Below are 24,572 nucleotides of genomic sequence, written 5' to 3' on the forward strand. Positions count from 1 at the left end.
TGGGGCAATTGGGCCCCTGAAAGAATCAAATTGGGCCGAATGGGTTAAACCCATTCGGACCCTGATTGCTGTGGGAGGTGCAACCGCCCAAGCCAGGAGGTAGCACCACCCAAGCTATGTCTCCCAGCGAGACTGGACGGTGCAACCGCCCCAGCTAAGAGGTGGCACCGCCCCGGGCTCAGTCTCCGAGCGAGACTGGGCGGTGCAACCTCTTCTGTCAAGAGGTAGCACCGCCAGAGCTCAAGTTTCGAGCTCTGCCAAGCGGTGCAACCTCCCCAGTCAGGCGGTGCAACCGCCTGAGCTCGATCTTCGAGCTCTGGCAGAGAGGTGCAACCGCCCCTGACAGAGGTGGCACCGCCCAGAGGCTCAGTCTTCGAGCTCTGCCAAGCGGTGCAACCGCCCTAGTCAAGAGGTGCAACCGCCTAATCCTGGAATTCCGGGAATTGACAGATTTGAGTTCCAAATTTGAACTGGGTTGGGGCCTATAAATACCCCACCCATTCAGCACTGAAAGTACAGAACACACACTCGAAATCTTGCTGTCTTTCTGTGGTTCTTAGAGCTCAAAACTGCTAGTTCTCCTCTTTCTGTTCTTCAAAGTTTGAGTTGTAAAAAGAGGAGAGAAAACTTCTGTAAGGGTTGTCTCCTAAGCCCGTCAAAAGGAGTGAATCTGTAAGAGGGTGGTTGGCCTTCACCTATTGAAGGAAGGCCTCTAGTTGACGTCGGTGACCTCGTCGGTGGAGGAAGCCAAAAGTGGAGTAGGTCAAGATTGACCGAACCTCTCTAAATCTCGGTTTGCATTTCCTTTGAGCATTTTACCTTCACTGCAAACTTCTCAATAGCTTACTGCCCTTTGCGATTTTACGAACGAGTTTCAAGGTTCAGACGTAAATCTGCGTTTAGACGTAAATATGCTTTTTCGTATGATCATCATATTGCAGATTGCGTTTACGTTTTGAGCTTTACCACAACTGCACATTGCCTTTATACTCCTGCTTAAACTGCGTCTTATCTAATCAAGTGATTTACGAATCAGCATTTAGACGTAAATCAGTTTCTTCGTACGAACGCCGGATTTCAATTTGCGCCGATATTCTGGTTTTCATCATAGCTGCAAACTGCCTGCATAGTTTAACTTTAACCTTGCTTAGTATCAACTTTCATACAGAAGTTGTGTTTATCGTTCGAACGCAGCTTTCGATTTTAATCGTAGAAAGTTTTCCGCTGCACTAATTCACCCCCCCCCCCCCTCTTAGTGCTCTCGATCCTAACATGTTCCATAAATCAAAATCTATAAAAAGTAAGAAAACTCTCATTCGAATTTTCCAATATGCGTAGTCTATCCCATTGAACATAAGATGGCAAACGATAGAAAGACCTTCTTGATTGCCGGCAAAAGTTATTTCTCTTTAGTGTTAAACTAATTGAGAAAAATATCGCTATGATACCGACTATTATGATTGAAATTGGCATTAAGAGAAGGGGGGGGGGGGGGGAGGGATGTGGAGATGAACTAGTGCTTACATAAGAATTACGTCGATTTAAAAACTCATTCAATATAGAAAAACCATTTCAATAAAGCTCATATCAGAAAGTATTTAATCTTGACTTAGAGTAAATGTAAAGTAAAATGAGCAGCTAAGTAAGCAGCAAAGGAAAAGATCACACTAGATTTATAGTGGTTTTGTCGTCGTGACCTACATCCACTCCCGATTCTTGTTCACTCGAGGCCATCGACTTCTATTACCGATCTTCTTTCCAAGGGGCGAAGATCAACTACCCTTACAACTCTTTTTCATTTTCACAGGTCCAGGAGAGAACCTTTTACCCTTCTTTTACAAGTGTTCCCTCACACACCTCCCTTAAGACTATCACTAAGCTCTAGGAGGAGAGACTCTATACTTTAAGATATTATAACCTTGGAATCACAAAGTTTTTATTTTACTTTTGTGTATTTTCTAAGCAGGAATTTATAGGGTATTTATAGACCCCAAATGGCTTCAAAAATTGGAGCCAAAATTCAAATCCTCAGATTTTTGGGGGCATTAGTGATACCATTGCCAATATTGGGTGGTACCACCACCTGCCAGACTGACAACTAGTAGTACCATCACTTGTCAATTTAAAACTGGGCGGTACCACCACTTGACACAGTTTGGGAGACTTTGTTTGGGTGGTACCATTGTCGATTTGGGCGATACCACTGTTTGGACAGCTTAGGAGGCCGAGCCTCAAGTAATGCCACTGCCAGCCCTAGCGGTGCCACTGCTTGGGCCAGCTAAGAGTCACTGAATGAGCCTTTCTCTTAGCCCAGAATAGCCCCAACTCTGGCCCAATGAGCCCTAATTGAGTTAGTTTGATTACACTCGAAACTAACTCAATTAGACCTAAACTACTTTGATTAAAATAAATTATTTCAAACATGAATCCTATATTATCCTGCATGTCATTGGTTCATCCAACACTTCGTTTGATCTTTCGGCACATCATTCTCTCCTTTGGCGTATTGCCCAATCGGCATATTGACCTCCACAACATCCAATCTCATTGACATAATGTCTGATCCTTCGGCCCGATGCCCGAACTCATGGTATGAAGTCCTTCCGCCGATACATCGATCGATCCTTCGGCTCAACGTCCAATCTTCTGACATGTTTCACTCTAGCCCAACGTCCGATTCCTCTTGCTTTAATCGATTTGTCTTTTCTGATCGAAGTTAGTCATGCATCACTCAAAATGCAGATTAAATCATAAACTCATCAATTGATTTCATCATTAAAATATGAGATTCAACACCAAGAACATGCCGGACAATATATGATTCATATTTTATAATCATTTATGTCTTAATCATCGTAGTTTAGGTTTTAATTGAGTTGGTTTTGGGTGTTACCATGCCAATTCAATTAAGGGCCCATTGGGCCTGAATCAGGGTTGATTTGTGCCTATTAGAAGGCCTATTCAGTGATCTGCAATTGGGTCGGGCGATGGCACCGCTAGACTAGGTGGTGGAACTACCTATAAGTTGGAAAGTATGAAGTATATATTTTCGAAAGACCTGATAGTGGTACTACTAGTGTCAGGCAGTGGTACCACCCAGACTACCGATAGAACCACTAGAATACAATCTTCGAGACTATGTAAGCGGTGGTCTGCCTAGACTAGCGGTAGTACTGCTAGAACACAGTCTTTGAAACTGTGTTAAGCGATGGTACCGCTAATGCTCAGTGCCATAGGCGATGGTATCGTCCAATACTGGTGGTAGTACCACTAGTACCCTGAAAACCTATGGATAAGACTTTTTGGCTCTATTTTTGAAGTCATTTGGGGCCTATGTATACTCCACTCATTCTTGCTTGTGATAGCAAGAAAAGAGCATGAAAAACTTATGATTCTAAGTATACAAACTCTATTGAAATTATTGAGTATATTCCTTCTCAATCTTCTAAGTCATTTTAAAGGAGTTGTGAGAACTACTTGTAAACAGAGTTGTAAATGGTGCTCTCCTAAACCTGTGAAAAGGAGAAAAGACTTGTAAGGGTACTTGATCTTCTCCCGTTGAAAAGAAGATCGTTAGTGAAAATCGATGACCTCGACGGAAGAGGAATCAGGAGTGGACGTAGGTTACCACGACCGAACCACTATAAATTTGGTGTGCATTTCCTTTCATTCTTTTCATTCTTATTACTAATTGATTTACTTAGCTTACTATTTTCATTCACATTTTAAGTTAAAAGCATTTCTAATATGAGTTTCCTCGAATGAAAATTTTCAAATCATAATTTTTCGAAAGCACTAATTCTAACAAGAACAACAAACATGGAATTGTTAGTCTTTTTATTATCAAACATTTGAATTATAGTGAAGGAAACTTATGTGACTAATTCTATAAATAAATTAAGTTGATTGACTTTTGATTGTTATCAAGATTACAAAATTTTGAATATTTACCAAGTGTGTCTTCATATTTGGAACGTGAAAGTGTTCATTGTATTTTTTTCTTGAAAGAATTAAAGAATATTCGGAACATTTTATTTTTTTGATATATTTGAAAATACTATAACACAGTGTAAGAATAATGTAATTGATTTAAAAAAATATGCTGTATTTTAGGTATTAGATAAAAACAATATGCTGTTTGAAAATTCTGAAAATAGGATCACTTCTCAAGAAAAATTCAGAATTTTTTTTCGGAAATTCGCCCTAATAACAAGAATTTTGACTTTTCTATTTTGTTATACACACTCCTTTTGAAAGGGCGTTGGATGGGCTGTTGAGATCGTCTTTGTGCCGACTCGGAAGCCGTTCAAATACATATATATGTTTATTCACCATCACAAAAAATAGAACGAACGCATCGAAACGGGTTGTGGCGCGGATGCTCTCAGTGAGCGTAGATGAGTCCGCTGATGGAGCTCCGAGCGCTGCCTCCTCCAACCCTCGCTGGTAATCCTCGTTTTGCGTCGACAATAAGAAATCTTCCCAAATTGTTAGGTCTTTACTTGGTCAATAAATCTCTTCTTCCGGTGCTAGTTGTTTTCTGCTGTCCAGTTGCTTGTGGAAATGTCCTTTCGACGTGGAACAAGGAGAAGAAGAAGGGGAGAGAATTTGGGATAAGAAAAAGAGAACTTTTTTCCTTTCTTAGAATTGCCAAGTTCCCTTGGTTCTCTCATTTTATAGATGATTTATACATTTAATATCTCAGCCACTACCTACCTGATCTATTTTCCAGTGCTACCATTTATATTCAAGTATGGCCATGCACTTCATCACCCTTGAGGCAAATTTAAATAGTTCTTTCTGTAATTAGAACATCAAATTTGTTTTTTTCAAGCAAGAAATATGGAATAAACATATAGCAAGGATGATAAGTCAGGAGTATGAGTGTTAAATCGTGTACACTTCTTACGATAGCGAACTTTCTTATTGTATCATGGTCTAAAAGGAAGATGGCATTGGCTAATCTGTAGGGTGCATGCTTCCATCAGTTAGACAACATACTCATGGCCAAAGGATTCGTTTGACCTTCAAATCAAAGGATTATTTAATGTTTATTCAAAGACGGATCATGCGGCACATGTCGTTGAACATAAGAAGCTCAGCAGAGAATGATAGTGGCATCAAAGATGATATGAAGGCAGCTTCCTCCATAAAACCATTTTATGATGCCCGTATTCTCTATAGCATAGCACCAGCCATGGGTCATAATAAGGTAATTTATTCTTGAGTACCTTCAATAATTTCATGTTTCATGTTAATTTTTGGTTCCTGAAGGATATTCTACTTTCATTTACTATCATTGAAAATAAGAATGACTTCCAGTATTCAAGAAAATTCATGGGCTTAGCACTGTTAGGCTAAGTCGTGGAACATTCCATCTTCACACAGCTGCAAAAAAAAGTCAGTCAAATCAAAAGTTCTCAAGGGATCAGTCACTTGGCTGCGTAAATGGGAAAGCCAACAAACAATCTTGATTGGTAGTGGTCAACTTAATATTCTTTATTTACCTCTCAAGTACTATCCCTGGATGGTTGAGATGGTAGACAAACTGTCAGCCTGTTTCTTTTTGAACTTTGCAGCCTGCTGCAAATGAAAACCCTACTTACTGCTTGATGCCTAGTAAGACCTCAGTATAGTAAGACTGCTTGATGCCTAACCTCCTTGTGGCACAGTCTGTCAGAAAGTTTGACAACCCACTTCCGCAGCCATGACACACAAATTTTCCTGCCATGGCGTAGTAAAATGGCTTGAGGGAACCATGTGATGGACACAGAGGACAGAATTGAGATTATGAACAAGACTCAACTAGGACCTGTTACGACATTTACAGGTTATTTTAATAGCTCAGACAACAATTCCTAACAATACGCTCTTGGTAAATGGCTGACAGATTTGCCATGAGCATAGCATGAAGAATCTTTATGAAGAATATTTAATTTAAAAAATTTTAATTTAAGTTAACAGACAAGGCTATTAACTTAGAGATGGTTTTAATTTAAGATGTCATAGCCAATCATGAAATTTTTTTTATGTCCTAGTTCATTGAAAGGTTCATTTACCATACCTTGTTGATAACATCACCAACCAATCAATCCTACAGTCAATGGAAAGGATGTGTTTTTATTTATAGGATTTTTCTTTTCTTTAGAAATCGACATCAATGTTATGAACTAAGTCAAACTATCTTCTTAATCTGTCTTTTCTTACACATATCTTACATGTTTTAGGACTTTGTAAGGTCTTCTGAAATATCTGGTTTCATTTACTATAGTAAAGAAAAAAATATTAGTTGCTGAAATCTTAAATACAGTAATCAAATTAAGTGTATATACAGGAATCTCACCCAGAATCAAATAAAAGGGTGCCAGCAATTATTGATGCTCTTGAAAAGTTGGAACTCTCTCCTAAGGTATGAGATATGTTATATATTTCTTTTAAGAGCAATTTTAATATCTTGTTTTCTTGTCATAAGTTATATTCAATTTTCTTTAATCTTTGATTTTCTATATTAGTAAGTTCTGATGGTACTTTCAGACTACTTTGAGTCTGTAGTTTGTATTTCTTGGTATGGCTCCTTAAATTTGGATAAAGCATGTTGCATTTGTTTGGTTATGTTTTACTTAGTGCATTAAATGCTGGACCACATGACGTGCAAAATCATTGGAGTAATTGACATGGCAATTAAATATGATTGTTCAATAAATGATGATTAAGTCACACAAATCAAATTCAGTGAGAACTTCAGATCATGATCTATTAGCAAAATTTAAAAAAGAATATTTGGTGATTTACATGAGCAAAAGCATATTAAACACCTACTATGAACTTTTCTTCCTTCTTTGTTTTATAAAAAAACTTCTTAGTAAATACATGACCCATAAAATATAATATGTTAATATAATTGCATAGGAATTTGAAGAGTTCAAAAATGGATTGATCATACATTAGTGAAAATTGTAATAATCGAAGTATTAATAATTGTTTTGCATAGTGTATTTCTTAAACAAGTTTCAACTTCTTTGGACATTTCTCTTCTTTCTTATGTCTACTACAAGGTTAAATAATACAGTCTTTTATCTAGTTATTGTATTCATTTCTTGAGTAAAATTAGATACCATAAGACTAATTGGAATAGATACTCCTTTATCTCCATGAATTTATGGTAAATTTTATTTTGCTTCCATATAAGGCTATGTCATATTTATTGGAAGCATAACACATTGTCAATTACAGTACCGCTATTCGGAGGTGTTTGAAGTACAAAACTTTCGACCTGCTTCTATGGATGATATTGCACGTGTCCATGCAAGAACCTACATTACTGGCCTTGAGAAGGTAGTAGTTTCTTTTTTCTGTTGTAAATCATAACATGTGTGACCTCTCTTTTGTTGTAAACTATATTTCTCATCAAACATTTTGCTTTACTTTACAAGCTCCATAAACACCAGTATGAAGAAGTGTTGTCAATATAATCCACCATAAGTTTACAAGTGGAAATTCTTTCAACTACTAGGATTGATGCAAGAACATGATTACCTGCTTCAACCTTTTGTTTTAAGCAAACTCACTAGCAATCCTTTGGTGACAAACTATCACGTCCTTAGCTAGAATTACCTAAGACGTGTGACACCTAAGTGATACTTGTCTGTAAGGGTCGGACTAGATCTTAACCTCGTGTAGTCCACAAATGACATGCACAATGAAGAAAAGGTTAGAAAGAGAAACACGTTGGTAATATACCACTGTCACACACAAAAAGGGCAAGATAACCGGGATCACAAGCAACATGAAGCAACTAGCTTTTACTAGGCACGAAAGGGTCTCAAAAATGGCCTAAATAAGGGCACACAAACAGGGTTCTGAAGGTAGATGCAGACCCAATGTTCACCTAGCACTTTCGTTGAATAGAAAGCGAGTATACTAAAGACGTTGTATCATTCCTTAAACATAAGCCTTGTTGAATCTCGGATTTTGATGATGAAGTCAATTGATGAAGTTATGATCTAATCAACGTTTGAGTGACGCAGGACTAACTTCGATCATGGAAAGACAAATCGATTGAAGCAGGAGAATCAGACGTTGGGCCAGAATGGATCATGTCAAAAGATTGGACGTCGGGCCGGAGGATCGGTTGACGTGCCGATAGAAGGACTTTATGCCATAAGTTCGGGCATCGGGCCGGAAGGATCGGACATTGCACCAAGGAGATCAGATGTTGCGGGAGGTCAATATGTTGATGGATCGAGCAATACGTCGGGCCGGAGGATCGGTTGACGTGCCGATAGAAGGAGAGGACGATGTGCCGAGGGTTCGGACGAAGCGTCGGATAAACCAATGACATGCCGGTCAACATAGTATTCTTGTCTTGTAATCAATCGTGTCTTGATCTAAGTAGTTTAAGTTGTAATTAAGTTGGTTTTAGATGTAACCATACCAACTCAATTAGGGGCCCATTGGGCCTGATCTGGGGCTGAGTTGGACCTATTGGGAGGCCCATTCAGTGACCGAAAGTTGGGTCAGGCAGTGGCATCGCCAGAACAGGCGATGGAATTGCCTATGAGCTAGAACGTACGAAGTGTACGTTTTCCGGAAGACCCAGTGGTGGTACCGCCATTGTCAGGCGGTGATATCACCCATATTTGCGGTAGTACCGTCAGTACACGGTCTCCCATGTGTCAGGTGTTGAATCTCGGATTTTGATGATGAAGTCAATTGTCATTTGTTATCTAATCTATATGTTGAGATAAGTATGCAGGATTAACTATGATGAAAATAAGATATGCAACAGGAGTTGCGCCGAAGTCAAAACAATGATCACGTTGGGAGTTCGAGAGTTCGACGGAAGTTCAGACAGTCGTCGGAGGTTCTGCAGGAACAATCCGAGAAGTCCATGAGCTTGCCAAAGAAGCTCGTCGGAACTCGCCAAGTGGATCGTCGCAAGTCCAGGAGTTTTCCGGAAGTCCGCAGGAGCATCACCGAGGGTTCATCGGATGATTGACGGAAGTTCGCCAGAAACTCGCCGGAAGAAGCGATTGACGCACCGGAGCAAGTTGCAGTAAATATCTTAAGAAAAATCATAGTTAGCACAATGATTAAGTTGGAAATGGGAGGTGATCCCATTAACTTAATCTTGGGGCAATTGGGCCCCTGAAAAACCCAAATTGGGCCGAATGGATCAACCCATTCGGACCCTGATTTCTGCCAGGCGGTTGAACCGCCCAAGCCAAGAGGTGTCACCACCTGGGCTAAGTATCCGAGCGAGACTGGGCGGTGCAACCGCCCCAGCTAGGAGGTGGCACCACCTGGGCTCAGTCTCCGAGCGAGATTGGGCGGTGCAACCTCCCCTGACAGAGGTGGCACCGCCTGGGCTTGGTCTCCGAGCTCTGGTTGAGCGGTGCAACCGCCTCAGTCAGGAGGTGGCACCGCCTGAGCTCGATCTTCGAGCTCTGGCAGGAGGTGCAACCGCCCCTGACAGGAGGTGGCACCGCCCAGAGGCTCAGTCTTCGAGCTCTGCCAGGCGGTGCAACCACTCTAGTCAGGAGGTGCAACCGCTAAATCCCGGAATTCCGGGAATTGACAGTTTTGAGCTCCAAATTCAAACTGGGTTGGGGCCTATAAATACCCCACCCATTCAGCATTGAAAGGGCACTGCATATACACCGAAATCCTGATCTTGTTCTGTGATTTTTAGAGCTCAAAATTGTTGTAAAGGCCAAAAGTTCTTCTCCCTCTTTTCTTCCAAGTTCCGAGCTTTAAAGAGAGGAGAGAAAATTCTGTAAGGGTTGTCTCCTAAGCCCGTCAAAAGGAGTGAAACTGTAAAAGGGTGGTTGGCCTTCGCCTATTGAAGGAAGACCTCTAGTTGACGTCGGTGACCTCGTCGGTAGAGGAAGCCAAAAGTGGAGTCGGTCAAGATTGACCGAACCACTCTAAATCTCGGTTTGCATTTACTTTGAGCATATTATCTTTACTGCAAACCTCCTCTAAAGCTTACTGCTTTCTGCACATATACGATCGGGTTTAAAGCTTTGCACTTTCCGAATCGGCGTTTTAGACGTAAAACAGTTTCATCGTATGATCATCATATTTCTGTTTGCGTTTATGTTTTGATTTCTATCATAACTGCAAACTGCCTTTATATTCTTGCTTAAACTGCATCTCGCTTAATCAAGTGATTTATGAATCAACATTTAGACGTAAATCAGTTTTTTCGTACGAATATCATATTTCAGTTTGTGCCTACTATCTGGTTAGAATCATAACTGCAAACTGCATTTAAATCTTTGCTGCATCTCGCTTAAACAAAAGTTAAAGTGATTTACGAATCGGCTTTCTTACCAAAATCACTTTTAACGAACGAACGTAGTTTTTATTTTTCGTAGAAGGTTTTCCGCTGCACTAATTCACCCCCCCCCCCCCCTCTTAGTGCTCTTGATCCTAACATCAGGTGGTGGTATCGCCTAGATTGGGCGGTGGTATCGCTAGTACCTTGAAAACCCGTGATGAGACATTTTTTTACTCGATTTTTTAAGCCATTTGGGGTCTAGAAATTCCCCAGCTATTTCTGCTTGGGTATGCAAGAAATAGAGTAGAAAGGGAGAAAGAATCCTCGAGAAAAAAGTGTTGTAATCTTTTCTAAAGTTTAGAGTCTCTTCTTCTTAGAGTTAGAAGTTTTCTAACAGAGGAGTGAGGACTTGTGTAAAAGAGAGGTGTGAAGGTTCTCTCTTGAGCCTGTGAAAAGGAGCAAGAGTTGTAAGATGATAGTTGATCTTCGTCCGTTGAAAGAAGATCGGTAGTGAAAGCCGATGGCCTAGAATGAAGAGGAATTGAGAGTGGATATAGGTCAGGACGACCGAACCACTATAAATCTGGTTTGTATTTACTTTATGCTTTTCATTCATATTGCAAACTGATTTACTTTCTCACTACTCTTACGAACGTTTCAAGTTAAATTAATTTCCGATACGGGTTTGATCGAACGAAAATTTTCTAAACCGAGGTTTTTACGAAAGCACTAATTCACCTGCCCCCTCTTAGTGCCGTTTACGCTCCTAACAAACCCAAGGCCCCATCCACCCCGATGCCACTCAGGGGGTTCTAAAGTGTTGAGACAATTAAAGTTTCATACCATAAGGCTGTCAACCAGAAATTAGCCTGTGGCACATGAGAACGGGGTTGTTTTGGGCCATTTTTCCCTTCGCTCGACATCGCATAACCATAAATGTTTTCAAGTTTTACATGATGGAAACACAAAACAAAAACACTAACAACAAACAAAAATGGGGCTGACAGTAGTGTTTTCTGTCCCGTATATGCTGCCTATAAGAAAACACCCGAAAATGTGAAAAACAATAGGAAACAAGAACCAAAAAGCATCATGGACATACGTTGAACACCTGAACTGCATTGATTCATGACATTCTCCCCCACTTATTCCTTCACCGATGCCATATTGCAGAACTCCTTGCTTTGAATGGATTCACTCAAATTCCTCTGGTTGTACTCCTTGCTCTAAACTGGTTACTTGACTTCACCCACTTTTCGCCATTGAACTTCTGGAGTGCTACAAGTGTTGCTTGAACCTAGGATAGGTTTCGATCTTATAGAGCGCTTGTCTGATAACTTTAGTTATGCCTTTGGGATTGTCTATACTCCTTTTGCGGCTGTAACTATGCTCTCCCCTTCGGAGAACAAGTTTGGTCAACACTTGAAAGACCTGTCGCTGCGGTACCATGCTTCATCCTTTGATGTTCATGACCTTCAATCCGACGCTTTCTCAACCGAGTTCTTCTTGGGTAGTCGAGTCTCTCATAGACTCAAGGTCGTTGCAATGCCATGCCTTTACTGATCAGTTGCTTCTGCACAACTTGTGGCATAGGAAGCATTTCCCTTATGTTCTTCCACCTATTAAACTATAACTTTTCGATGTAGTCACCACTATCCTTTTGTTGCATGGCCTCCGCCAACTCTGATTCTTCGACCGTTTGCTTAGCATTGATGATCGCTTGCCCGATCTTGCCCATCGAAAGCACTAGGTTACTTGCGAACAAAGATAAGCTTGGAGCAATTTGTCGTCTAGTAGCTTGTTTGAGAGGTCTCGGAGATTCACCCACTCTAGAAATGATGCCTAATATAGATGGTCGATTGGATCTTCGACTCTTTCATTGAGTTCAAATTTGTCGTCCAGCAGCTTGTTTGAGAGGTCCCGGAGATTCTCCCACTCTGGAAATGATGCCTAATGTGGATGGTCGATTGGATCTTTGACTCCTTCATTGAGTTCAAATTGCTATTCCATCTTGTACATTGGTAGGAAGGGTTTTGGCAACTTAGTTGTAGACACACCAATATATTCTTAGTTGACCCTATAAGGGTCAGCATAGACCTTAACCTCGTGTAGTCCACAAAGGACCTGCATAGTACAGAAAAGGTTGGAAAGGTGAATGTGCAGGTAATATGCCGTCATTGCGCACAAAAAGGACAAGATAACTTAGATCACAAGCAATAAAAAGCAATTAACTTTTATTAGGCTTGAAAAGGTCTCAAAAACGGTCTGTTCGGATAATAACTTCCTTCTTGTCTAGGAAATATATCTTTAATGCTTCCAGCGTCTTCATAACTGCGTGCATTTCTGCATCAATAGTAGATTTGATAGGGCTGAACTTTCCGCTGGCATAAGTGCAGATTTTTTCGGAGCTTCTGGGGTCTCCTTTGTATTTCTTCCATTTGCATACCCCCCCCCATCCTTCCATGCAACCATCTGTTTCTAAGATGATGAAGCACTCCTCTGGAGGGACCTCCAGGTCTGGAAGATTTTTGACCAAGCTTTTGATGCTCCTGATCAATTTCCAGTCTTGTTCGTTAAATCTCTTTTCCCCAGTTGGGCTGGTCTTGGAACGAGCACACATAAAGGGGGTTTTGAAGGTAGATGCAGGCCCAATGGTCACGTAGTGCTTTTGTCAAATAGAAAACAAGCATACTAATGATGTTGCATCACCCCTCAAAACTTATACCCAAGGCCCCATCCGCCTTGGTACTACCTAAGGGGTTCCAAGGTGCTAAGACAGCTAACGCAGTTCGTTAACTAGAAATGAGCCTATTGCACATGGCTATGAGACTGTTTTGGGCTATTTTCCCTTTCGCGTGACACCACAGAGCTAGAAACGTTTCCAAGTTTTGCATGATGGAAACGCAAAACAAAAACACTGACAACAAACAAAAATAGGGTTGACGGTAGTGTTTCCTGTCCTGTATATGCTGCCTACAAGAAAGCACTCGAAAACACAGAAAACAATGAGAAATAAGAATGGAAAAGTGTCATGGACATGCGTTAAACACCTAGAGTGCATTGCTCCTTGACAAAACACCACCCAAAAATTTCTTTTCCCTTCCTTGCTGACAATATCTCTTGGCTACTTGGAACAGTAAGTGCACCTCAAGTTTCATTGCCTCCATTTGATTAGACTAGGTCAATCAAGTTGATGATGTTTGACCCGGACAATCCAGTCAGTTTCAGTCAATAATGCTGACATTTCTTTTTTTCTGTCACTTCTTTAATCAATTGCTGGGTAATTTACATTTTACTGTATGGCTGCCAATTTTGCAATGATATTTTTTTCTTCCATCACTTTTGATATTAGGCACCTGAAGAATCAACGTGGATTGTTCTTAGTATGATCTTTAAGTCCGAAGTTTAAGAAACAGACCCTTCTCCTTGCCATTGCATTTCTCAGTCACCTAAGTAAAATATGGGCAATTTTTTTCCTCCATTGGCATTGTATAAGGGTATTTAGTAGTTTCTTTGTTATGATGTACAGAAGCAAAAGGTAATAGATTAACTAGATTTTATATATCTCACTCTATTTATTCTCGTGATCAATTTTTGTTGCAAATGTTGCACGTAGCTATGGATAGGAAAACTAATATCTTGTATTAAATGCATTTGTATTCATATTTATGATTACAACATGTTGATTTTCTATTTTTTTCTTCAGTTAACTTCATAAATTACAAGTTGTTTACTGATAGCTATGACATCTCTTTGCTGATTGAAAGCAACCCAATACAAAGTACAAAATTTTTTTTATATCAGCATTTTTGTCACAGATTCTGATTTCAATATACTGTGTAATTCCTTGAATCAATTTTTGAACTTCGCCATGCATTTTTTGAATCATGTTGACATTATATAACCTCGAGGCAAGTTGTTAAAACATTTTGTTTATGTGCAAGGTTAGCTAGAGTTTTTTTTTTTTCATTCAAACTGGTTGGCTGTCATGTTATATACACTTTCATCTTTAATGTGCTGATTACTTTCCAATTTAAGCTGTCAAACAGATTCCATATGGATGTTAATCTTTGCTCTAGCATTCTGATTCTTTAATCGCAAAACTAGATGACAAACTTAACTTCGTTTGATATGTTCTGTAGGCCATGTCTAAGGCAACTGATGAAGGTATCATTTTTATTGACGGATCTGGGCCAACATATGCCACAAAAACTGTAACCACTTATTCCTATATATCGATTGTTTTTTCTTTGTTTTCTCTTTTTTTAGTTTCTAATGAATAATCTGCATAACAAAATAACAAATCATGTAGTATATGAGAATCATCTGTGCCGCTTTTTGGAAATGAGATCCACTATTTTTCATGGTGTCTGTGTGCCTGTTTACTAGAAATCCTCACAGAAGGGGAACATTTATAATGCTCATTGCTTTGTGCTAATTTTCCTAATTGAATTCACTACATAAAAGTCCTTTAGCATTAATTTTCATTGCTTCTCTGCTTGTTGCCACCATCACTGCAAAGGATGCTGCCCGATATTGCTGCCATCATGGACAACAAAGAAATAGAGAGCAGAAAGGGAGGAGAAAAACTGAAAGAGGAAGGGAAGTAGAGAAAGAGAAAGATGAGACGGGAGGGATCAGAAATCCCAACTCATGGGATATAAATGCTGTGGCTGACATGATTTCCTTCTTAGAGGATCATCTCCTATTACAATCTTAATTGGAAATCTCCCATTCTCGGATCCCAACCATGCAGAGACATGAGTCCCACCCATCGACCATTTTTAAACCAATTTTTAATTTTTCTCATTTTGCAAAAAGACATGAGAAGAGAGGAGAAAACAGAAGAAAGGAAGAGAAGAAAAGAGAAGAGAAAATAAGTGATGGAGATGAGAATAAATAATAGAAAAACATAATTGAAACAGAATTATTTTTACAATGTTCTTTAAATATAAGATAAAAATGAAAAACTATTATTTAATTTCATATGTTATTGTCTTAGTCTTTTGCTTTTGCCATAAATACCCCATTTTTTTTTTTGCTTATGTTTCTAAAAGATAAAAGAGAAGAGAAAAGAGAAGAAAGAAAGGGAAGGAAAATGAAGAGACGGGATAAGAGAACAAAAAAAAAAAACATAAATAGAGTGGTTAATTATATTATTTTAAATGTAAGATAAATTTAAGAAACTAATGTTAATCACACATTTTCATGTCTTATTCTTTTTCTCTTGCCTAGCTGAACACTGTGGCTTGCATTTGCAGTCTCCCATACTACACTGTTCACCAGCTAGATGCATTGGACATTTAACAGTGGGAAAAGTTCCATGTGCCAACCCCAAAGGTTGGAAATTTGTGACTTATTCTTGCTGTATTGATAATATGTGATTGAAAAGAAGTCAACTAATGATGGTTGCTGATTAGAGTTTGCATGTACGAGGGAGGTGTTTGTGGTTTCCAGTAGATAGCCATTTTGTCATTTGATAGATAATGAAGAAAATCACACAATGATTTGCAAGTTTGAAAGGCATAGGTTCTGACTTACAATCATAAGAAAGATCTTCTATTCTAATATGTTATAATATTAATTGATCTTACATGTGAATTGAAAGTTGTAAATATTAAAAATGCTGCATGTGTTTAACTTTTTGGACCTTGTTAGTGGAATCCTTCCATTGGACTTGCACATGATCACACTCACTGAAACTTTGTTAGTTTATTTTGTCCATAAATCAGAGTATATTTTAAATAAGATAATTCTGGTGATTTTAATACTAATGTTGTTGTTTACCTTTTACATTTATTTATTAATAATCCAGCTATAATTTGCAGACATTTGAAGAAGCACTTATTGCAGCCGGTGCAGGGATTTCCTTAGTTGATTCAGTGGTAATATAATAATTGGGAAATCTAGCTTTGTTTCTCCATCTTGTTGTTTATGTCAATTGTTCACACTTCTTTACATGAATTGTTTCACATCCCTCTGTTGCAATTGTGTTCAAACTTTTAGTCACAAGGTAAAAGGTATATGTAAAATATATGTTTCTTTATGGTCTACTCTTTATATCATTATTGCTATTATGATTTAGTAAATCTTTCCCTGCAGTGTTTCTTTGCCAACAAATATGCATGTTTGTCTATAGGTTGAAGCATCAATGGCCACCCGCAATCCACCTATAGGATTTGCCTTAGTACGACCACCTGGTCATCATGCAGTTCCAAAAGGTCCTATGGGTTTTTGTGTCTTTGGAAATATTGCGGTTGCTGCACGCCATGCACAACATGCACATGGATTGAAAAAGGTTCTTATAATTGATTTTGATGTTCACCATGGTAATGGAACATGTGATGCATTTTATGATGATCCAGATGTATTCTTCATTTCTACTCATCAGGTTAGTTGGTTTTTTTTCACATATTATATGAGTACATCCATGATAAACCTTAGATTTCTTTAGATTATCTCCCCTGCTGCAAATAAGATAAGCTGTATGCAATTGTTACAGCAGGTTGTATGGCTTTGTACTTGTTGTGTGGATAAATGTGTATGTACTGCCTCAAATATTTCATTATAAAGTTTAAATTAAAAAGTTTATCAAAGTTAATATTGGGAGGGAAAGAGTTTGAATTTTTTTTAACATTGTTCATTGCCTAAATATTTAATTAGCTGATATTTAGTGTTCTTGTTTATCATTATACATTATAACAATACAATCAATATTGAAGATATGCTTATTCATGGGACTCTTACTTCTCTTAGTAGTTGTTTTTACTTTTCATGGATGCAATTAGCATAGAGGTGTACAGTCTATTTGGAACCTGTTTAGAGCATTATGGCAATTGATTCCTTTGCTTATAAATTACCGGTGATATATGATTACGAAGCCAATAAGTTTATGAGTAGTTAGTTCTTATTATTTCAAACTGTTGACAGAGATTGCAGATATAGTGATTTTTGAAGTTAGAGGCTAGTTTAGGTTGAAGTCATCTGATTGATACAGAACATTTTATTTTATAATGCTTAATAAAGATTTATGTTGCACTGGTAGATGCTACCATTTCTCATATATTGGTAAGATTTACCTTCTTTTGCACTATTGAATTGTGTTTTGACACTGGATCCCACATTGCTTTAGGAGAACCTGGCTTTTCACTCTTGAATTTCTGTGGGAATCTGTTTGATATAGGTTGGAAGTTATCCTGGTACTGGCAAGATTGAACAGGTTGGTCAAGGCAGTGGTGAAGGAACAACACTTAATCTGCCTCTACCTGGAGGGTCAGGAGATAATTCAATGAGATCTGTATTTGATGAGGTCATTGTTCCATGTGCCCAAAGATTTAAGCCTGACATAGTTCTTGTTTCAGCTGGGTCAGTTTCTCTGCCATTTACTATGCTTCTTGCTATTTTCTGGTTGCAGGAAGCAAAAACATATGATATTATTTAGGAAGGCAAAAGTGAAAAATGTTAGTACAGAATAAACTTGCTGATACCTTGTATACACTGGTAACACCTTTGGAGAAAAAATGTGACATTTAGAAGTCTCTGTAGCATCACATTCTTAGCTTTTGAACAAAAGCTCTAGTGATTAGCCCAATAACAAGTTTGTACAAATGCAACAACTTTATATATGAAATAGGAATTGGAGCTCATTTTTCAATGGTCATGCAGATGACTCATGCCACTACTAAATTTTTCTTAGGTTCCTTTTTATCTCTTTTCACATCACTGATTTTAACTAATTCACCGCATCTAGTCATGACAACTATATATAGAAACTACAGTTAATTACATAATGAACTCAAGTTGTTGAAAGAGGTCTTAAAATAGGATCCTGAGGGCTCTGTAGTCTGACCATGGAGCTTATCTTTCAGTTTAAAATCTTTTTCATCAATCACATCATGGATCTTATGCAACTTCTATATAGAAACTGCAAATGCAGTTATTCTTCCAAGAATTTTACTTAATTTCCATCTGTTGGCCAATATCTTTCAATTCAGCTCCAACCTCTGTAATAAAAAGTTATGGGATACTGCACATAGCGGGCTCTCTTTCTAAAAACTCTAGTGCATGATGTTTCAGAAACATAGGAAGAATGATGGTGTCAACCTCGTATTAGCAAATCAAAGATCCACCATAGTGCATAGAGTAATGTTGTACATCAAACTCTTGATCTTTAATTTCTTATTTACTTTGCAGTTATGATGCTCATGCATTGGACCCATTAGCTGGTCTGCAATTTACAACTGGCACATACTACATGCTAGCATCAAGCATAAAGCAACTTGCAAATGAGCTATGTGGCGGACGCTGTGTGTTCTTCTTGGAAGGTGGATACAATCTCCAATCTCTGTCTAGTTCTGTTGCTGATACCTTCCGAGCATTCCTTGGGGAACCAAGCTTGGCTTCCCAGTTTGATGATCCTGCAATGCTGTATGAAGAACCCTTGTCTAGAGTGAAAAAAGTACTTCAGAAGGCCAAACACATACATTCTCTCTGAACTTCTGAGAATTGCATACTGTAGTCATTAGAAATTTATCAGTCAACCCATAAGCTTTTAGTCATTTCCAGTTGTATATTTTGATACACATTGCATAATAGAAAATGGTACATATTTTTCACTCAAGATAAAGATTCAACTACATGACGGATTAGATGCCAAGTATATTTAAGACTATTGTAGAATAAATGGCTTGGTCGAAGATTCCTTCTTTCTAATAACGTATGTTAATAGATTTTAGAGAAAATAGCACATCTTTTGTATACTTGATATTCTGACATGAATGATGACTACCTTCTGTTTCTTCTGTATGGTTAGTTTGTGAGATAATTCTTACCATCTGTCTTACAAGAATCTTATTTGTTTCTTTTTACAAAATTAGGGGTTTAATTATAGATGGTAGGCCTGTAAGAATCAGTCTAATGGAACTATTGATTGATACAAAGCTCATCTTTATCATACAAGAATCATATGTCGATATGTGATGTATGAATGATGGACCACTACCATCCCTTTTCTTCCTGTTGGTTGTCACAGAAGTATTGCAAGTTCCTTCCTAGTAAAATTAGAGGACTAATTACCAGCGTCATGTCACCCCTCAGATATAATTTGTTTTCCCTTATCTACAACATGGAAAATCCAAACTTCTTTTGTTCTCTGTCTTTTCCAGAAGCCAGATAAAATTGGATGTGACGTCATTTTCATCTCTCTGATGCTCTTCTTTCTCTGCTTTCTTAAGGGAAAAAAAAAAACAAAGAGTTGGAGTGTTCTATATATCCTCACTCTCTTTTGAATAATCTTCGATGGTGACATTCAAAAGATAATGACTTCACAAGGTAGCTGCATGTAAATAGTGCTCTCTCTCCTCTTTGAATTTATTCCAGAAAGAGAGGATAGCAAACTTTGTCTTTGGGGTAGATCCGATATCCATACGAGTTCTCAGCCAATAGAACTGATAACTTTAGTTACACAGTCAAATTGCACTTAAGGATGTGGACGGCACAACGGAGATGTCAATGGCGTCTCCAACAATAACCTCGGGAAAAATATAGGGAAGTGAGGCAGTGACTCTACAGACTCTTTGAACACTACTTTGTCTACCAATGGAATTACAAATTCTAGAGAGGAAAATACTTGTGTGCTAATGGAATTTTAATACTTAAAAGGATGATGATGATGATATCTTTCAGATTATTCCAAATTCTACTAGTCATATCTTCTGCACTAAGTGATTTTGCACCTTGAGGGAGAGTCGTAAATCGACTTTATATATAATTTAATATTCTTGATGCATGGTCTATCTACCGGATAGCGGCAAAATCATAGAAAGGTAGATCATGTTTACCGGTTCAATGCCACCTTCAGACACCGTACATCGTGGAGGACCAACTCTGACATAAATGACCAACGAAACTTATAGTTTTTGTTTTTTTTTGGACAAAACTATCCAAAATTAAATAATCCAAATAGTTATTTTGAAGATTTTCAAGTGATCATTATAAAATCTATATTTATAATTTATATTCAAGTATTTATTAAAATAATTATTTATTAAATCTTAAGTTAAATATTTTCTTCGACCCATCTTCACTTTTGTAAGTTTTTAAGGAACTATAAGAGGTTTTAAGGAGATTGACATATAAGGATACAGTACGACTTAGGCAAAATTAACTAAGTTTATGATCGATAATATTATATTGAGATAAGCACACTTAAGAATACTTGGCATGTAAATGTGGGGGATCTAAAGGGGTTGTGTTGAGGGTAACCAATATGTTCAATTGTTTGAGGGAGGGGCATAGAGATGTAGGCAAATGAGGCACTCAAATGAGTGGGCATTCAAGATTGATATTTGAAGGAATGACCAACCCTTCGAGCGAGAGATACCACGAGAACAAACAAGTTGGGAAGAACATGTAGTGCATAAAGGTTGGGATGGTTGAGTTTGAGCTACGGCTCGATGCTGACAACCAACGTTAACGATACTCAAGGCAAGCAGGGTACTTAGTAAAGGATGAGACCATGCAAAGAGGGATGGGTTGCTCGGAAACCAAAAGAGTTATGCAAAGCTCGTAGAGGTGATAAGAATTGCTAACTTAAAGAATTCGATACTCATGCAAGGACTTATATACGGACGATGGACTATCCGTGGCCATCCCAATTCGACTAAAATTTAGTGCTATAGAGTATTAAAATTTTCTCTTCAATATGGGAATAATAGATCCGTAAGGGACTAAAGTGTACAGTAAGTTCAACATGTTACAAGGCCTTGAGGGGTACAACGAGAGTTGTATTAGCGAAGAGTCATAATCTAACAAGTGCATTTGCGATGGTAGAACAACACATAGGTTGTTCAACAAGGTGAAGTAGTCCAATGAGACGGTGGTTTCTAAAACTTTTAGAGGGAAGGTTGCGAAGAAAAATATTACTCAAATATGATAGATATCTAGAAGGGACAAGTCTCGGTTCTCTAGAGGAAGAATTATATGCAATGAACCACACATATTGAGGAGGGATATCTCAAAATTATAGCTTCATAAAGCTCAACAAACTAAGTGAGTGACAAGAAGTCATCACATGACCTCATATGAAATGATGCATTGGTGGGTGCATTATCAGATTTAGTAGAGAAGCAACCTAAGGTAATACCAAACGAAGACACACTTAGAGTCAATATGAAGTTCAGACTCAATAAGGGGCTAATCTATGGAATGGTGTGTGCGAAGGCCATCATCAACTCGATGTAAATCGAGAAGCAAAGCAACTTAGGTAGAACTTGGTGAAGTGAGCATGCCACATAAAAGAAGTTGACATAGAAGATAGAATATGAAGTGGAGCATAAAGATTTTCTTGGATAGAGGTCGAAAACATAAACTCTTGCAAAGGCAAGAGTGAGATTATGACGTTTTATGGGTCCCTTATTTTGATGGAGTAGACTTATCTTACATGATGCCAAAGTTAAAAGGATTTTCGAGACACATGTACCTTATCTCGATGAAGCATTTGACGGAGGCACTAAGACAACTTAAATTCGGGGGTCAAAAAGTTTCATAAAGCGTTCTTGATGGAAAAAAATGTATTTGATCCACGAATATAAGAAATAGCGAGAATTTTTTATCCTCTCAACTTGATCTCTCTCGATCTAGAATTTGAATTGATGTCATCTCATAAATCCCTCTTGAAGATTTTATTTCAACTAAAGATTTTATTTCAATTGGAATTTGGTTATTTATATGATATACTTATTTATGATATACTTATTTATACGAAACTTAAAGAAGTGAAATTGGGGTCAAAAAGCCTTGGCATAAGGCAAGAGGATGTGGAGACAAGTACTTTTGAATAATATATCGTAGTGTTACCATTTGAGTTACCATAAAGGAAATGGTATGCAACAAAGATTGTGTTAGGGGCAAAGACCTAAGATCCAAACAATGGCGCACCAATTTCAATGATGTTAGTAGGCTTCGAGAGCTATTGGGTGATGGACTATCCTAGAGTTGTGCTTCATCTATGTATGATCTAAGAGTGGGTGGATGAAGGTCGATTGTTAAAAGAGCGAATACAACCGAAGGTGGCAAAAGCCCTGTGATGTGTTGGCAGAGGACACATATAGAGAGATCGTAGTCCGAGTTCATCCCATAAGGATTAGAATGTAATGGAGATGAAACCATGAGGCAACATGATGTAGCAAATTATGGTGAAATAGTTCAAGGCAATGTGACACATACGAGAGAAGTCCCATAATGGACTTGATCATATGAAGGTATGATTGGAAACTATTAGGAGCTCCACTTCGATGAACAACATGACAACAAGGACTATGAATTTAAGGAGTGAATGTCATGATACCACAAAGATGTGTCTTCTATGTGTGCATCAAATTTTATACTAGATGAAAGCCTTGGTTATCAACTTATGAGAGTTGTGTACTTCTGAGAGGGATTATGAGTGCAAATACCAGTGAGTCCCATGGGGGACTTGATTATACAAAGGTATGATCAGAGCGATTGAAAGGTTAGACTACTTCGAGCTTATATTCACTTAAGGGAGTTTGATAAGTTAAAGTCTGAGACCGAGTGAGCGAATATTACTACTAAGGCTACAAATGAGAATAGAATCAACATAAGTCCTACAACATGGTGGCAGAAGTCATGCATGAGAGTTGTAGTTTGTCTTTCTATTGACTAAGGAGAATTGCTCAAAGAACACAAGTGTTAAAGTATGCGGTTGAAAAGGGAGAGGAACCGATGATAATGTTAGGACTATTTCGACACTAAGAGGAGAAGGAGTAGGAGAGGGGGGGTGGGGTGGGGTGTGGGGATCGGTATCGATTTGAAAATTTTGCTCGATAAAGCCCGTATCAAAAAGTGTTTAAGCGATGATAATGTTAGAACTATTTCGACACTAAGAGGAGAAGGAGTAGGAGGGAAGGGGGGGGGGGGATCTGTTTGAATTAGTACTTTCGATAAAAACATCGATTTGAAAATTTTGCTCGATAAAGCCCGTATCAAAAAGTGTTTAAGCTTAGAAAGCAAGTGAGAGTAGTAGACAATTGGATCAATAAGTAATGACAATGAAAAACAAAAAAAAAGTGCAAACTAAGTTTTTTGTGGTTCGGTTGTCACTACCTACGTCCACTCCTAATTTCTCTTCTATCGAGGCTACCAGCATTCACTAACGATCTTCTTTCAATCAGTTAAGACCAATTACCCCCTTATAACTGCTTCTTTTTTTCACAAGTTTAGGAGATAACTTTTACAAATCTCACACCTTTCTTAGAATGATCATAAAACTTTAAGGTAGAGGAGGAGGATACTTAGCACTTTTTCATAACTTTTCAACTCAGAATCATAACCCCTTTCTACTCTGTTTCATGCTAACCAAGCAGGAAAGAGTAGGGTATTTATAGACCCCAAATGACTTCAAAAATAGAGCAAAAAAATTTCTCATCCTAGGTTTCCTAAGTCCTAGCGGTACCACTATCATTACTGGGCGGTACCATCGCTTGCCAAACTGACACTAGGTGGTACCACCACCTAACATAATCTGGAAGACTATGTTTAGGCGATGCCATTGCCTGACACCGGTGGTACCACCGCTCAGGTTTCCCAGAGATGTACATTGTCTCAAGCGGTTCCACCGCCTGACCTAGCAGTACCACTACTTGGGCCAGCTTCATAATATTGAACTGAGCTTTTCAATAGGCCTAATTCAATCTTGATTTAGGCCCAACTGACGCTTAATTAAGTTGGTATGGTCACACCCAAAACCAACTCAATTATGACCTAACCTACTTCGATCAAGACATGATCGTTTACAAACACAAATCCTATGTTGCTCGGCATGTCATTAGTGTTAGGATCGAGAGCACTAAGAGGGGGGGGGGTGAATTAGTGCAGCGAAAATCTTTCAGCGATTAAAAACGAAAGCTGCGTTCGTTTGATAAAAACTATTTTGATGCAAAAGCCGATTCTAAGAATACTTATGATTAAGTGCAGTTTATGTCTAAACACAGTTTGCGTCTAAGCGCAGTTTACGCAGTTTGCGTCTAAATGCAGTTTGCGTCTAAATGCAGATTGCGTCTAAGCGCAGTTTGCGTCTAAGATCAGATTGCGTCTAAGCGCAATGCAGTTTGCGTCTAAACGCAGTTTTACGTCTAAACACAGTTTTACATCTAAACGTAGTTTTACGTCTAAACGCAGTTTGCGTCTAAACGTAGTTTTACGTCTAAACGTAGTTTTACGTCTAAACGCAGTTTGCGTCTAACCGCAGTTTTACGTCTAAACGTAGTTT

At 38.4% G+C, this 24,572-nt stretch overlaps 1 protein-coding gene across 2 annotated transcripts; it reads left to right on the forward strand.

Annotated features, from left to right (window-relative positions):
- Window positions 1-4,288: 4,288 nt before the first annotated feature.
- LOC135629762 (histone deacetylase 10, chloroplastic-like) lies at window positions 4,289-18,930 on the forward strand. Of its 2 annotated transcripts, XM_065137649.1 has the most exons (9): window positions 4,289-4,446; window positions 4,971-5,212; window positions 6,335-6,409; window positions 7,234-7,335; window positions 14,425-14,496; window positions 16,111-16,167; window positions 16,422-16,673; window positions 17,466-17,647; window positions 18,476-18,930. In XM_065137649.1, the coding sequence occupies exons 1-9, from the start codon at window positions 4,398-4,400 to the stop codon at window positions 18,774-18,776; spliced, it is 1,332 nt and encodes a 443-aa protein (XP_064993721.1). In that variant the 5' UTR covers window positions 4,289-4,397; the 3' UTR covers window positions 18,777-18,930. The 2 variants fall into 2 exon arrangements, with proteins under 2 accessions (XP_064993721.1, XP_064993722.1); XM_065137650.1 differs by lacking the exon at window positions 16,422-16,673.
- Window positions 18,931-24,572: the final 5,642 nt, after the last annotated feature.

The sequence above is a fragment of the Musa acuminata genome, chromosome BXJ3-1, assembly GCF_036884655.1.
Source record: "Musa acuminata AAA Group cultivar baxijiao chromosome BXJ3-1, Cavendish_Baxijiao_AAA, whole genome shotgun sequence".
Lineage (NCBI taxonomy): Eukaryota > Viridiplantae > Streptophyta > Magnoliopsida > Zingiberales > Musaceae > Musa > Musa acuminata.